The following is a 16,874-nucleotide window of genomic DNA, read 5'->3' on the forward strand; positions in this document are numbered from 1 at the left end:
AAATATTTATATGCTTGCATCACTGACCACCTGCAGCATGAGCTGTGGTTCTATGTTACCACTTAGAGCAAGAAAAGATTTCAATGAGATGATTGCCTATTTGGCAGTATAGAGATAGAGTAAGGACAGAACATAATGCACAGATGAATGCTTAACTACAGTTTACAGTTAGTCCCAGGAGTGTAGCAAAGACTAGCTTTAAGTGGAGTTTGTTTTGAAATAATGGATAGATAACCTTGATGAAAAGGAATATAAAAGTTGTTTTAAATGAAGACAACAGAACTTTTGAATCAGTTTTTACAGTATAGAATGATAGTTGACAATGTAATATCAACTCCTGTTCTTAGTTTTAATTTCAGTGTGTTATATAGAGAACTACTGCTGTCATATAAGACTTAAAAAATACAAGTACTTCTATTCATGCTTATTTGCTCGTATAATTTTACTGCTGTACTATATGGTATATTTTTCAAAATTGTGTGAAGTATTTCTAGTAGTATACAGATATGTGCCTAGTAGCAATTATTTTTTAAAGGACTCTGAGTGTAGAATTGATAGACCTTTATGCTCTAAATCAGAATTCAGTATTTTTTTACTGAATTTAATTTTTTAAAAAAACACTTTAACTGTAAAAGTCCTTTTCTAAAAGGATAAAGGGCTTTATTAGTGCCTGCTGGTTTTCGACTACTTGTAAAAATACCAGATGAATGTTAATTGCACTTTAGTCATAAATTGAGGTGTAGTATGTGATGCAGTTGCTGCTTCTTGGCAGAATAATCTCTTCACTAATAATCAAAGAACATGGAATGACAGCTTGTATGTAGAAAGAAACATGTCTAGCAGTGAGTGTGGAGTTTGACGTGACTGTTCATTGTTATTACTTCTTGGAGATGAAAAAATTCTTGATGAGCTAGTATTCTCTGTATGTTCATAGTAATTCTTACTTAATCCTTTGCTTTGTGTTCCACTGCAGTACCCAGCAGTTTTGTTTTCAGTGCCATTGTTGATCTCTTTGCAGCATCTCAGTATTCACTGAAAATAGCTGGAGTTTTTACTGATTATAAATTAGATCAGAGGAGATTGTTTTTAATAAAATTAAGAAATAAGGTATAGGTATAATTCTGCTTTTAAGATGTTGATTGTATGCCTGATCATGTTTTGAAGTACTTTAATAATATTTTTTACAAAGTCACAGCAGTAATACTGGAATTACTGATTGCTGTAAGAGTGACTTGGCCATTTAGGTTTCCATAAACATCACAATCTAACTGTGCTGTTTTCACATTAAATTAGAATTCACATGAATTAATGAGTTTTGGGTTTAGTTTATTTGTACTGGGACTTCTTTCCTTCCCTTTTTTTAATAAGAGATAATAGCAATGAATGTTCCCAGAGGTACTCAGCAAAATTAATGAATTCTTAATTTTCAAAATTAAGAAATAATAGAATTCACCTGAAACTTTAAAAAAAAGTGAGTGTAATTGAGTTTGTCAGAATAGCTGTTTGATCTACAAGGAGTATGTTTTGACCAAACTTAAATGAATTGTGCCCCTCTTGGAGCCATTTTTTCCTCTCAGTTAAATTAATGTTTACAACTCTTTGACAAGGTGATGCTACTGCCATAATGATAAATGATTTACTAATGACACTTCAGACTTCTTTATATGTCTGAATGTGTTTGAGTATTTCAATGTTTGAACACCTAAGGATCTCTTTTCCTTTTTTTTTCTAGCAAGACCTCATGACTTCTTTGATGCGCAAACACTGGATGCTATAAGACATCGAGCAATCTGCTTTAACCTCTCGGCACATATAGAAAGTTTAGGAAAAGGCCACAGTGTTGTATTTCATAGTACTGTAAGTATATATATATATATATGTATATGACGCATTTTGTTTGTTTACCTATGCATCTGAAAAATCTAATACTCCAGAAAGATTTATTTTTCCTCTTAACTGCTGTAGGTGTTTAACCAGAAATAACTAACGGCGTATTTTACATTGTTGGTATTTCTATTAGTACATTAACTTTTTAAAGGTAGTGTTAGTAGTTTTTCTAGCTCACAAATTGAGTAGTTTGCAATGTTTCCTGTCTGATACACTTGGGGAAATAGCTAACAGTAAATAATGTTGCAGAAGCATTTGGTTATGTCTTCTAAATAAGAATGCAATTCAGATGGCATTTCCATAGTCATGAGTGACAGTGCTAATTTATCACAGGAATATTTTCGAGGGTAATTGTATAATTGAGTATTTAAAGATGTTGATCTGAAATCTACGTGTATTCCTTTTTTCAGATTAAAAGATAGAATCCTGAATAAATCTATTGTTGTTCCCCTTTTATTCTTTTTGTTTTAATAAACTTGCCACCAAAATATCAGTGAATTGCTAGGAGGCAAGGACCAGGTGGGGAACTGTCCTTTAGTCCTGTTTCCATATCCTATTTTGTTAATTTCATTTGTGTTTGGATAGGATAGACATCTGTATTAATTTAGGAAAGTTAAAAACGGAGGAGAAAAGTACTGAATTGAGGTATAGGGGTTGAAAGTTCAAAAAGCTATGTAACCTCAGGTTTCCTGGACTGAATTGGTCGATACGGGCACAGAACAGGTAGAGATTTATCTGAAGAAAAGAATTGTGAGATGGGACAAAATGGGGTGGACACAGAGAAACACACTTTGTAAATTGGCAGACTAGGGCAAGATGGACTGCAGTCCGAGGAAGGAATGCTGACTGCTGTGTCTTTAGTTGTGGCTTAACCTTAACACATGATTCAACCTATTGAACTGTCAAGTCTCTTTCCATAAATAAAAGATAATTTTATATGCATGAAACTTACTTTGTCCTTTTCTCCAAGACTGATGATTGTTTATAAACAATCTGTGGCATGTATTAGAAATTTTTCTCAGATGATTACTCCTGAAATTTGTGTGCCTTGAGCACCAGCTCAGTTGAGCAGTGGAGATTTGCAGGTGATTTAGCTGTTACTGTATTTAAATCTCATTCTAGTTTTCCTGGCCAATGTGGATTTCACAGTACTGTGAGAAAAGCAGATTCTCTTCCAATTCACAGCTTGCTTTTAATCTGAAAGGTTATCCAGACAGACTGCTCGGTTGTGGAAGTTCACCTCTGGCTATTGGAATAATTTATAAGGAGATGGAATTAGTGAGGAATGTGCTCTAAAACTGCTTCGAACTAACTTGGAGGAAGTGGTGAAAATCCTTTTAGCTCATCCATGCATGTGTCACTTGAGATGGTAGGGGGTTGATTAGATCTGAAATTGCTAAGACCTCAGCTGTGGGAAATGTTGTACCAATGGGATAATTGTTCTAAGATTCCAGCCTTATACTGCTACCCTATTTTAGTGTGCTGCTGATGTTGTGTGGGCTTGTGCTGGACATCAGCTATATTGAAGACACTCAGCCTAAAATCTGCTTTAAAAAGAAAAGGTAGAATAGAAGCAGTCTTGTGGATGTATGCTGTTAGCTCGTGGTCACCTCAGATGCAAACACATTTTGCGTAACTTATAAGCATTAGGACATTGAGTTTGAATGGTGACTGGCTAAATAGCCTAATAATACAGTTTGTGTGGTCCACCTTCAGGTGAAGAAAAAATGCGTAATTATCAGGGGCATTAATTTAAAAGGTGAAAAACATGAACACAGCCTTGCTGTCTGAAAACTGGCATAAATGATGTAGGGGTTTTTTTTAATGCAGCATAAGAATAGTGTCAGCACAATGCAGCATTTTACAGGATGGATATCGTAGTGAAAAATCACTAATGCGAAGAATTTCTGAGCAGTCACTATACATAGCTTTCATCTGCTACGGAAAGGCGCTCCTTTTTTTAATGTACATGTATATTTTTTTAAACCCATCCTTTTTAATTATAGATATGGAAAGCTGTAGAATGAAGTTGTCAATAAAGCCTTTTTGAAGAAATGTTTTTTGCCATCCAGAGTTTACCTTTTACTTCATTATAATTTTTTTCTGCCCAGTTTGGGGTTTTTTTGTAATTGGAGTCAAATTCTTGGTACTTCGATTCTCTGAATTTTCAGATGGAAAAAGTCAAACTTTTCCATTTAACCCAAAGAGTAGTAGACATTACACTGATTAAAAAATCCATCTTATAGATTTCTCTGTCCTCTGTGGCCCCCTCTCCCACCTTCAGCTCTTTGAAATGGCTAGAATTAATTCTCTAATATATTTGAATACTAAACTGTTCTTCACTGGTTTTAGCTTTTAGATACTTCAGTTTACTGATCACATATTAATACTAGTTACATGTGATTTTGAAATCCTAAAACTCTGAAACATGGTGAGTGAATAAAAGTAAGATGATGCATACCAATTTAAAGGGTGACATTTTTTTCTTTTCCAGAAGAGGTCAGCAGAACTCCATTTCTGATTTGAGACAAGTTTGATGCACATTTCCTTCACAGAGAAATTCAAATTGATTTCCACCCCCTAGCCCCCCTTATTTTTTTTTTTTTCCCGGGACAGTGCATGAAATGTAAAGAACGTAGTAAGAGATTTTTCAAACAAAGCTTTACTGAGCATACATCTACTGGCTGAATGATATTTTAAAATTAAAAACTTAAGTGGACTTACGTTCCTTGCACAACCATTTTAAGTCTTCAGAGCACCGTTACTGCAGATATGCTAGATTTCCTCCATGTCATTTTTAACTTTTGCAGACTTGACCATAAAACTCTGATTACTAGTGTCAAAATAGCAAATAATATTTTTAAGTTGCTTTTCCGCAAAATCTTTGCAATTTTCGATTTGTCTGCATCATAGCTGTGTTTCTGACTCGAGCCTGCCTAGTATGTGGTCAAATTTTCATTGCACTATTGTGATAAAACTGCATGGTTTTTTTCACGTTTTTATAAAAACTTTTTTAAATTGACCATTTCAAAATACATTGGGAAAAAGCAATAGATGCCATATTTCTTTTGTCTCCTGACAGAAAGCTAAAATACTGCTTTTTAATATTAAATAAAAATTGACTTGTTCCATATATGGAGAGAGGATCTTTCATCCCAGTCAAAAACAAGTGAATTGCTCAGATTTTGAGTATTGATTATTTAGTTGAGACAAGATAAGCCAATGGTACGGGCAAGAAATCTGCAAAATGCACATTGGATGCAAGTGTATCTGTGCAAAAGCATCCTAGCCATAACTTTAATACCTTACTTGTATTATATATGTTTAACTTCTTTGTTATGAAAAATTCTGATTTTATTTTCCACTGCTAAAATTTACTTTCTCTTTCTATTAAACTTCTGCATGTGTGAGAGAGCTGGTTCAAGCCCTGAGTTTAGCACTGACTGCTTGAAGGTGTTACGAGGGCTCTAGAATAAGGTCGGTGGTAGCTGTAGCGGTATAATTCAGGTCTACCTGAATTGCCCTAAATTTTGTACCCCAAATCTCTTTTACACATCAGTATTTCGTTATTTTATTTTTTATAAATATCTCTTCTCAGTGTGGTGATGGTGAGACAAGAGAGTCTTAAATTTTTTACTGCATATTCTTGAAAATGAGGAATTGTTAATGTCATACTTTTTTACCCCACCCCCCCACCCCACCCCCCTCGGAGAATGCAGGTGATGTTGGGTGGCTCTCACAGAGCTCTATGAGGTTCTGGAATCACCATATCTTATACTGTAAATTGCTGTAGAAGCAGTGCTATTGATCGTGTGATAGAGGGACAGCAACTTCAGCTTTAACCAGTACTTATATGTAATAAGCGTCTGTGACTTGTGTATTTTGTATGGTTTCCTAGTTTCTGTTCTTCAAGATTTAGATAGGATGAAGAGCAGTTTGTGGTGACTAACTTCTTCCTTGTGATTCGGTTGTAACTAGTTTACTGTGTCCATATTGTAACATTTTAAAATGTCACAAATTTTGGAGTATGTGATATCCTTGATGCTTGCATTACATGAGAGAGCCTATGCATCTCCTTAACACTTGTAGGTTAATTTGAGAATGAACTGGACTGTACAAGAAAATGTATGGTTTTGAATGGGAAGGCTGGTGAGAACTGAGTTTTATTTGCACTGTAAATTGACCTTTGACTTAACTTTATATGGTTCCAGGCTCAGGTGTTCCAGCCTGCAGCAAAGAAATTGAGTTTGCAGAAGCAGCAGCTGGGTTCTGGGCAAAGGCTAAAACTTACAAATTGGAAGGGATTGGAGGAGTGCTTTAGAAATCTTTGTTTAAAAAGGTTTTCATCCCTGCTCCAAATTCAGTAAAAGGATGTATCCTGGTGTGGGTATGGTTTGAAACTTATGAGGAAAAGTCTTAGCAATGTTTTGCATGCCCAAATTTAAGAGCCTTATAGTAAACTTTAATTCAAGAGTCAATTAAACTTTGTCTAATTGGCAAAAATTAATAAAAAAAGGATTTTTTTACTGTCAATTATCTACAGTGTTGCACTACAACATCCTATTGCAGTTCTTGCAGGGATCATTCCTTCAATTTATCTTGAATTGCCAGACAGCAAAGCAGATTTTTTCATTCTGCCTTCCAATCCCATTTCCAGATGAATTGTGAATATATATTCACATATATAGGAGAGGTCCTAAAACTGGGGCTAACTGATGGGAACTTTCTCCTTTTGGAAGAACTGAACGGTGTGTTACTGTACTTTGTTTATTGCTTCTCTAATCTTAGGCCATTGGATGGCCTTTTCCATACCATATGACAACTTGGTTTAAAACCTTCTATTGTAAGACTTAAGGTTTTTTGTTGTGTGGTTTTGAGTTTTGGGGTATTTTGTTTGTTTGTTTTAAAAACCTCACTATCACTGCGGTGGGTTGACCTTGACTGAATGCCAGGTGACCACCAAGCTGCTCTATCATTCACCTCCTTAGCTGGACAGGACAGAAAATATAACTAAAGGCTCATGGGTTGAGATTAGGACAGGGAGAGATCACTTGCCAATTACTGCCACAGGCAAAACGGGCTCAACTCAGGGAGCTTAATTTATTGCCAATCAAATCAGAGTAGGGTACTGAGAAATAAAACTAAATATTAAAAAAACTTCCCCCCACCCCTTCCTCCTTTCTGGGCTCAGCTTCACTCTCAATTTTTCTACGTCCTGTCCCTCTGAGCAGTGTAAGGGGACAGGGAATGGGGGTTGCCATCAGTTCATCACACATAGTCTCTTCTGCTCCTTCCTCCTGATAGTTTTCCCCTGCTTCAGTGTGGGGACCCTCTTCACGGGAGAGGGAGACAGTTCTCCGTGAACTTCTCCACTGAACTGTAGAACTGTAGTTCTTCACAAACTGCTCCAGCGTGGGCCCCTTCCATGGGGTGCAGTCCTTCAGGAACAGACTGCTCCAGAGTGGGTCCCCCGTCAGGACCGCCTGCTTCACCATGGTCTTCACGGGCTGCAGGGGAATCTTTGCTCTGGTGCCGGGAGCACCTTCTCCTTCCTTCACTGACCTTGGTGTCTGCAGGGTTGTTGCTTTCACAGATTCTAACTCCTCTTTCCCAGCTACTCTTGTACAGCAAATTTTCCTCCTCCTTAAATATGTTATCCCAGAGGTGCTACCACCATTGCTGATGGGCTTGGCTTTGACCATCTTGGAGCCAGCTGGCACTGGCTCTGTTGGACATAGGGGAGGCTTCTAGCAGCTTCTCAAAACCTTGCTGTGCAAACCCAGTGCTCATCGACAAGCATATTGATACGATACCTTCAGGTATCTCAAACATATTTGTATTAATAATCTGGCGATTTAATCCATGGATGCATCTCTCTGCATCATTTTTGCTTAGAGGATCATTGCGTAGTTGTAAAAATAAAACTTTAAACAAGTTTGTGAATTCTTTGAAATGTCATGACTAAGTATACTTTACCGTGATACTCAGTTGTGGGAAGTTGCTTTGGCTGATGCAGATATGGACTTCAGTATTTAAGTTCTGAATGCTACATTTTAATTAGTCTTTTTCATAAAGAATGCTTGCCACCATTTGGTATTTCTGTGCTTCAGAGGTTCTCTAGTAAACTTTTTGGAGTTTACAGTATCTGCAGTGGCTGTGTATAGAATCTTTCAAAGATTTAATTACCATTTTATGCTCATATGCACAGAAGGTGGGGGAGTTGGTGTTTGAAGCAAATAGGAAAATTTGTATGAAGTATTCTAACATGTAGTAAAGAGGTTGAGGGTAAATCAGTAGAAGAGGAAGCAAACAGCTTTTCCCTGTTTTTCCAGGTACTGTAAATCTTTATGATACCTTTTGAATGCCAGTGTTAAAGAATATATTTGTGCCAGAATGAACAGTTTTCTTTTTCTATACTTCCTCTGTGTGTATTTCTAACTTTATCTTCGTTAAAGGCAGGAGTCTTTATGTGTAGGACCCTGAAGTTAGACTTCATTCTCTGTGAGAGTGTCTTATGTGCTGGTCTACTGTGAGCTAGTATGAGAAACTATAAGGGACTTCTCACTTTTTGTCTGGGACCTTAGCAGTGGAGCACCTGTGTTCTGTTTAAACTCTTACCTATTGCTGACATGTCTTTGACACGTCATTTGATTTGTCATTCATACAACGATGTATCAAGTATGCTCATTAGTAGTGTTAAGGGTCACTGGTATGTACGCATTAAACAATCTCTGTAAACCTGTGAGTTCTTCCAAGCAGCCTTTGCTGTTGTGTCATTCAGTGTGTTGTTTAGGTATTGAAGAGGAATGAGTAAAGGTTGCCTAGGAAGTTATATGTATGATGTGTCAAGATGTCAAAATATTTGTCAGAGAATTTATTCTTATGCCATGTTATAATTAAACTATAAGCTGCATCAGTTCTTGCATCTTCTGTAGATATGTTGTGGAACAACATGAGCATATCTGTAGAGGAGAGTATGTTCTTCAAAGCTTTTGAAGTAGCTGCTTAAAAATTTGTATTATTTAAAAGGAAAGCTGACTACTTACAGGATGTATTTTTTTTTTTTCCCAGGGACCACTCAGTAGAAAAATATTACAGGAAAATGTTAAGCCTTGCCAAGAATGGCTTGAGTAGTGATACGTACATTCTACTATATCTAGAGTTAATACACCATTTCAGAGAGTAAAAAAGTTTGCTTTTTATGAATGTTCAGTTGAACATGAAGAACAACAATATTTGAGCAAAAGATCTGCAGAGTTGGTTTTAATTATGATTTATGTGATTATTATCAGGTAATAGCTAAAAGAAAAGAAGATTCTGGAAAAATAAAACTCTTGCTTCATTGGACGCCAGAGGACATGTGAGTATGTTGCTAGTGATACAGGATTTAAATGGGGAAGGATTTACAGTGGGGTAAACGAGCTGTCACTAAATTATGTTATGCCTTTGAATATTTAAATTAAAGCTCATATTTTTAAAAATGCATTTTAAAGAGTAATGTAGAATTTTAAAAAACAATAAGCAGTGCTTTGATTTTTTTTTTTTACTTTAGCTTTCAAGTCTTTAGACTCTGATACCAGTTCAGGTAAATCTGAAGATGTATTTTAATGCATTTTCTCAGAATGGGTATTAATAACAAGGTTCTCTGTTATTGATGTTCAGGTTGGTTTTGCCAGCTGTATATGTACAGAAATTTGTCACTAAGACAGCTTTGTTTTACCCACTGTTTCATCATGATCCTGAAATACTTTCAGGTACTGAAAAATGTACCGTCATCAGTGTAACAGTAGAACTACAAGAATCTTTGCTTAGGTGCCACAATTTTAACAGTGTAACAGCTACAGCTGGTCCCTTTAAGGTACCCATCCCATGTTGCTGCTTCTTTGGGCTCTCCCACTGAAGCTTAGAATACACTTTCAGCATGTTTGGCTGCTTTTTTTCTCCTGGTTTTTCGAAGTTCTGCCTTGTTCCTTCTGTGCAATGCAGGATGAAGGCACTGCCCTCAGGTAGGCTTGGGACTTATGGAGTAGTAAGTGTACTTCAGAAATCATTTTTCTACTACTTTGAAATAGCTAAGATACCATCTCTTTCTTCTGAAGCTTTTACAACAAGGAGATCGTTCAGATTCAGTGCTGTTTTTAAGTGGCTGTGTGGGACAGTGATGAAAAGCCTTAACATAACAGAAATTTACCTTGGCTTTGGTCAAGTGGTTTAAATTACTTAGTTTTGTAGCGTCCCAAATTATTCATTTACAGTAATGTGAACTTGGCAGTGTGAATCTATTATAACTTTTATTTGCAGAGGGCTAAGGCTGCTGTTTATCTTTGGCATTTTGATGCAATTTTAAAGTGTCTGTAACTTTTGCTGTTCACTGCAGCACTTGTAGACTGCAAGTTTCAATTCAACTTGCAAGAAGATAACTGAAATATTCTAGTAAAATGCGTAGGGTTTTGGGATTTTTTTAGGACAGCTGGTAATACTTCATGTAACAGCATTCTGAAGTTACTAAAATATTATAGGTAAAGATAGTTAATTGCATTTTAAGATAAAAAACACTAAAAACATAAAACACTGGGAACATACAGAGTACTTTTTGTCCTTTATACAGAGTTGAATGAGTTTTTTTGATCATGCAGATGAATACAATATTAGAATCTCTGCATCAGAGAAGACAAGTTATTCAGTAATGTTAAGACATCCCTGACAGAATGTGATTTGGTCAGTCAGGTCAAAGGAATAATGTATTTTATATTGATGTATTTCTTGCATCTTGATTGGGTTAGGTAGAGGGTATATTTCCTGCAATGAGTTACATAGTTTTGAATTATTGAGTATTCAGTAGATTCAATTCCATCAGTTATTGCAGTTAAGAACAGCAAATGCAAGGTATCATGTCATCAGTCTTATGCAGTGAACGTACTCGCGCTTCAGAAGAGTTGAATGCAGTCATGGTGATTACTTTCTGTTCTGCTGAGCTGTTCATCAGTCTTTCAGATGGACCTAGTCATAATTTTAACTTTTTCTGTGCTGAGTCATTTTGTGAAACTGTTTAACTGCTCGGGTTATCTGTACATTAAGTAATTTTTCAGGAAAAGTGAATACCGGTCTTTAAAGCCATTTCCTCTACAAGAGGGAAATAACTTTTAAATTAGAGCAGGAATTTATTCTTTGTGCCAGTACTACTTAGCTTAATTAGTTGTCTTTATGTATATTTCAAATAGTCTTTGCATGTGAAAAGTTTTCTTATTTGCTGTTTGTGGTGTTCTGCATCTTCAGCATATAGCTTCTACTAAAAATGTCTTTCAAATGTTATTTGTCAAAAACCTGATTTTGACTTTAAAAATAAAGTCTTATTGTTTTTCACCTGTCATGATCCGTATTAAACCTTAGCATATTGCCTCCTGAGTGTTTTGGTGTCGTCCCCTCCATTTTTTTTTCTTTTTTCTTCCATCTTCATCTGAAAAGGGAAAGGTATTATTGGAGTAACTCCTTTTCCTACCAGGATAAAAGTTTTCAGTTTCATTTCAATTTTTGGATGGATTACCCAAAAATTTGATTTTGAATTGCAGCTAACTTTTATTGCTGAAAAATCGAGATTCAGTTTAATAATTTGCAAAAGCCTCTAAAATTGCATATAGTGTTATATAGTGTTGGTCAAGGAAGGAACTGTTTCATTTAAATAGTCTTAAATGTTGGGTTGCTCGATTTGAATTTTGTTTCAGAATGTTAGAATTCTCAGCTACAAACTTAAACTTTTTTCCCTAACCTGAAATTACTTTTTGACTCTTGTGTCATGTACACAAAAAAACCCCCAACCACCAACAAAAAACCCCAAACAAAAACAAAACAAGCACCACTCCCACCACTCCCCCACCCCCCCAGCCTCCAAACAAACAAAACCCACACACGCAAAAAAACCCAACAAAAATCTCCCAGATTTTATGTGGGATTTCAGGAGGTTGTTGGGTTTTGGGTTGGTTTTTTATGCTTTTTTTGGGTGGGTGTGGGTTTTTTTCTATGTTTTCCAGTAGTGGAAGCAAAATGGATCACTTGTGTTTTCTGCATGGCCTTGGTCATTGCTAACTTTTAGGAAGGAGACAGGGAAGTAAGATACTGATAACCTATGCAAGCCCAGTACCTCTCTTAACAATGTGTCACCTGAAAACCTCAGCAAGGCCTTAAAAACCCAATGTACTTTCAGTAAAAGAAGCAATAATGCAATAAAGCCACTCTGAAGTAGGCATGTTTGGTTTCAAAGAATTAAAGTACAGAACATAGCTCAATTGTGTGTTATCTGCCTCTCTCTTCCCCAAGTTTCACTGCAAGTGACACTGAAAGAACAATTATTTTTATTGTGTGAAGACCAAGTTTTATTCCATCTCACAATGGGAACTGTTACATAGCCAGAATATTTTGTGGTGATTGCCTGGATTTCCTCAGAATATAATCAAACTATTAACTTTGGCAGAGTTGGAGCATATTGACATTGAAAGCTTTGAACTTGGAGCAAGCAAATTAGTGTAACTTGAAGCTCAGCGCCTGCAGTATATCCTGGCCTTTACTTTTTGACAACATCCAAGTATTTATGCCCAGTAAAATAAAGTGTTTTCAAAGAACTGGGTTTTTTCCTGCTATTAATTTTCACATTAAATTGGAGAGTGTAGTGCCATTATCATTGTATGTTTGGTTTAGTATCCTTCTGGAATAATCTAAGTTCTGTTTAGTATCTTTTTCACACTGAGAACTTGGAAAAACTTTGAAGTTCATTGTGTAAAGACTGGCTGTCTTTTCCTCAGGCCAGTGCAAATGCTTTTTAACCAGTGAAATGTGAAGATTACTTGAAAAAAATCATATGTACTAGTTTACCGCATAATTTTATGGTAAGAAAAACAGTTGATCTTTTTTGAATATTTTTATTTTATTTATTTATTCATAGTCTGCCTGATGTGTGGGTAAATGAAAGTGAGCGACATCAGTTAAAAACTAAAGTAGTTCATTTATCAAAACTACCAAAAGATACTGCCTTGCTTCTGGACCCGAACATATACAGGTAACGTCCTAATTTTGAATCTCTTAAATATAGTCTTAAGCCTCACTTAACTTTTTGACGTTGGAATATCAGGATTGCTAATACATTATACACTAGACCAGGGAGCCTCAATCCTGTCAGCGTCCAGGAGTTAAGTTCTGAGGTCTTAAGTTGTTTCAGAATTACTTTACTACTTGAACTGAACTCTAGTTACTGAGAAACGGGGAATGTGTGTATTTACCAAGTGTATTTTACTTTTTTGTGCTTGGTGTACAGAAATTCTAGTAAAGGAGGTACATACAGTGGAATCCTGAAAGATCACTTCTGTTAAGATCACATACTGGTTTGTATACCAATTTTTTTAAAGTCCAAATTTATCTTTACATATTTTATATTCAACTGTAATACATGCAGTATTACCTTGAAATCTGTACTTGTATCCAAGTACTGTTATTTTTTAATACAAGATTCTATAGAGGGGGACAGAAGGGGACAGTACGTCACTTGTCTTTAAGCTGCATTCACATTTGTGTTTTTAGGACTTCAGATTGGCTTCTAATACATGTTGTTTCTAATAATTCCCTGATTTCCCCACCCACCCACCTTTATTAGTGCGCTCACATAATTGTCAGTACCCACAGTTCTGTGTGTGTACAGTTCTTAAAGGTAATCTGAAATGCTTAATTCACTCTAAAGTTTTTGAACATCCAGAGATACATATTTATGGGTTTCTATTAAAAATTCATGAAAATGGGTCAGAAAAAAAGAGTTTTTTCTGCCGTAACAGAAGTTCGATGTTCCTGTGTTTCTTCTTTAATATCCAGTGACCTAGGATGGTCTAAAGGAGTAACTAGAACACTAATCTGAGGTCTCAGTATATGATAAGCCTTTCAGTTCACCTTTAATATTCAGTGTATTTCACTAATCAAATTAATGAAACCTTGGTTTACAATATGAAAATAAATCATCATACTGTATCTGCTATCTTTGCAAATACAAGTGTTTAAAATACTTTAGTATATGAACAATTGATGTTAATCATAAATCATAAAAATGGTATGAGGAAATTGGATTGTGTCTTTTAAAACTGCTAACACAGTGACTGTTTTATAATCTGATTTAGGTGTTAATTTTTGTATTGTTTACTTTTGCAGAACTTGATAGATTAGTTTGATTTGAAAAGGAAAAAAAAATAACCTTTCAAAATAAAAATGTAATCTTTGGGATTAAGTCTTTGGAGAAAAATGAGCAACCCTTTCTCTCTCTCCCAAATAAAATTAAAGTCCTATCACATGATACTGCACTAGACTTTTAACAGTACAGAGCAGTGTATAATTAAGAAGAGCTTTGGGATGAACTGTGGGAGGTCAAAGAAAGTTGAAGATTAAAATTTTGCAAGGGGAAAAAGTGGTTAAAGAAATTCAGTGACAGCTATTAATGTCACGCTAAAATGATGACTCCAACGGCAAATTTGAATTATCTGAAGTGTATGCTAATATGGGATCATCTAAAATGGCTTTCAGTTTTAATAAAATTAAACTAGATTCTATACAGTCATGATTTCATAGTGTATTCTGGCTGACTTTCAGGGTCTTTATGTAAAACTGTACTATCTTCTTTTACAGAACAATGCCCCAGAAGAGGTTGAAGAGGTAAAAACCAAGCAAGTGGGGACACCTGCAGTCTTAGTCACTGACAATGGATTTAGAAATAAAGTTGCACATTAGTCAAATCCCATCCTTTTTTTTTTTCTTTTTCTTAGATAAATATTTATGCTTAGTGTAAACATTCTGTGAATGAAGTTGATGCTTCCGTGGAATATATTAATATATTACTGTATATCCACATTTTCATGGAATGGTACAGTGGGAGACTGAGCAAACACTCTTCTGGCAACTTAGTGGAACAACTGAAAGGCTTTGCATGCTTGCTTCTTTAAGCTGCTTTTTTCTTTAGTGAATACAGTAGTTTATATTTGATGAAAAGAAAAAGTAACCATCACCATTTACTCACAATTCCCAGGAGAACTGTCAACAAGCTATTAGGCTTCTTGTCAATGTTAACTAAATATAACACACGCCAGACAATAAACAGCTACCGAGGGATTATCCTGTTGCCCTTTGAGTATGGTGGATAGTAATCATTTGTCATTTGTAATCTCGTGTCCTTTTGCAGATCCCTAAAATATGTTGGATTATAATATTTAAACGAATGTTGATGGAATGCTTGTCTTTTCCAATCAACTATGAATACATATAGTACGGTTTAAAGATGTTAAGAGTGTTGCAGTATGTCTGACCCCCTTTTCAGGAGTAGTATAGTATGTTAAGATCTGCTTTTATGTGATCCGTATCAATGGACGGGTTTTGAAAAACCTCTACTTAAGCAGTTAGTGTTATTGGTGTTTTGTTTTACTTTTTTGGCCCTTTAGGATCCCCGTTCACTTGTAAAGTATACTTTTTTTATTTGGCCTAATGTTTTCTAGATGTAAAGAAAATGGTATTTTTGAAAAAAAAAAAAATCTAGAAATTCAATCCTTTATGCACCAAAGTTGGCTTTGAAAAGGAAAGTAAAATCATTTTCTTGCTTAATAAGCAAGAAGCCATGGATTTTTTTTAACTGACAAATAGAGATGCGTCTAACCTGTTTAGTCTTTGTATGGAGACAAAAATGTTGCATATAGATAATAGGACATTGCTTGTAAATATTTCAGCAGATTTGTAATATATTTTTATATTATGAAATGTACTGTAGATGTTTTTCTAGAGGCATGAAAGTTAAAATGTATATATTATGGTAGAAATAATATTGAAGGATATTGTAATTCACTAGTGCTGCCAGAAGAATTGTTTTAAAAAAGCACCTTCCTTAACAATAAAAAAACCCTTCTTTTACATACCTAAGGGACTATATACTACTGTTAATATCTGTTGTAAGAACAAAAATACATTGAACATCCTTCCCAGAAATCTTAGAGGGATGAATAGTACCCATAGTTAATTCATGGCGCTCCTTTCTAATAGTAAACACAAAATTAGTTTTTTCCTTACTATTGGAAGGAACTAATATGTAAAATTTGTATGGATATATGCAGTCAAACTGCAGAGTTAGTCCTCCTTGTTGGGGAGGAATTTACTACAGTGAAACTAATAACCAGCAGTTTTTACACTAAATTTTTATTAAATAGAATAAAACTTAAAGTAACCCTTTGGTTGCAGAAGTGAGCATATCCTAATATAATACAAATGCATTCTGCATTGGTACTGACACGAGAGCCTTGCTTAGCTCCAGTGGGTTAAAAATGTTACTTATATACACACAAAAAAAAAATCTTATCAAACGAAATAAAGTGCAGATTAAAAGCACCACTAATATAAGATGTTCTGGAATGGTTGTTTAATAAGGGTATTATTCATAAAATCTGTAGTGATGTGACTTTATTTTTGAAAAAATGCAGTGTTTTGGTTTTATTTTTTTTGCTTGAGCACTTCACCTACTGCTTTTTCTGTACCTATAAAGTAATCCGTAATCTTTGTTTCTTTTTTGAATTTGTTATAAAATTGCCAAATAGAAGTGTTTCAGATATAGTTTGTATTTGTATTTTTTTAATTTTATTGCTTCATGAGTTTCTTGTAAGTCATTTATAATTGACAGATGATTGTAGACCTTGCCTGAGTATTTTTTCTAATAAAACAAAGCAAACAAACCTCATTAGCTTCAAAAGTGTAAGATTTCAATGAAGTTTTCAAAGATAAATATAAAAATGTCACTATCGCATTATTTACTCTGTACATAGTAACAGGCATATCTTTAAAAAAAAGGGAATTAATGGATTCAAGTCATGTATTGTTCATGTAAACAAAGGCTCTTTCTTGGGTTTGAGAAAAGTATTATCTGATGTTCTCATGGTACAGCTTCTACCTTGGAAGGAAAAATCAGTTTAAATTCAAAACATCTG

General features: G+C 35.1%; 1 protein-coding gene across 2 annotated transcripts in view; it reads left to right on the forward strand.

The window, feature by feature from the left end:
- Nucleotides 1-16,627, forward strand: part of AEBP2 (AE binding protein 2) — a 51,919-nt gene extending 35,292 nt beyond the window's left edge. Inside the window, exons 5-9 of one of the 2 annotated variants that reach the window (XM_055808197.1) lie at nucleotides 1,733-1,857; nucleotides 9,180-9,247; nucleotides 12,824-12,937; nucleotides 13,193-13,259; nucleotides 14,542-16,627. In XM_055808197.1, the coding sequence (XP_055664172.1) occupies nucleotides 1,733-1,857; nucleotides 9,180-9,247; nucleotides 12,824-12,937; nucleotides 13,193-13,247 (362 nt within the window). In that variant the 3' untranslated portion in view covers nucleotides 13,248-13,259; nucleotides 14,542-16,627. The remainder of the gene's footprint in view (nucleotides 1-1,732; nucleotides 1,858-9,179; nucleotides 9,248-12,823; nucleotides 12,938-13,192; nucleotides 13,260-14,541) is intronic. The other variant, XM_055808198.1, reaches the window with a different exon arrangement.
- Nucleotides 16,628-16,874: the final 247 nt, after the last annotated feature.

Source organism: Falco peregrinus, chromosome 6, assembly GCF_023634155.1.
Source record: "Falco peregrinus isolate bFalPer1 chromosome 6, bFalPer1.pri, whole genome shotgun sequence".
NCBI classification, from domain to species: Eukaryota; Metazoa; Chordata; class Aves; order Falconiformes; family Falconidae; genus Falco; species Falco peregrinus.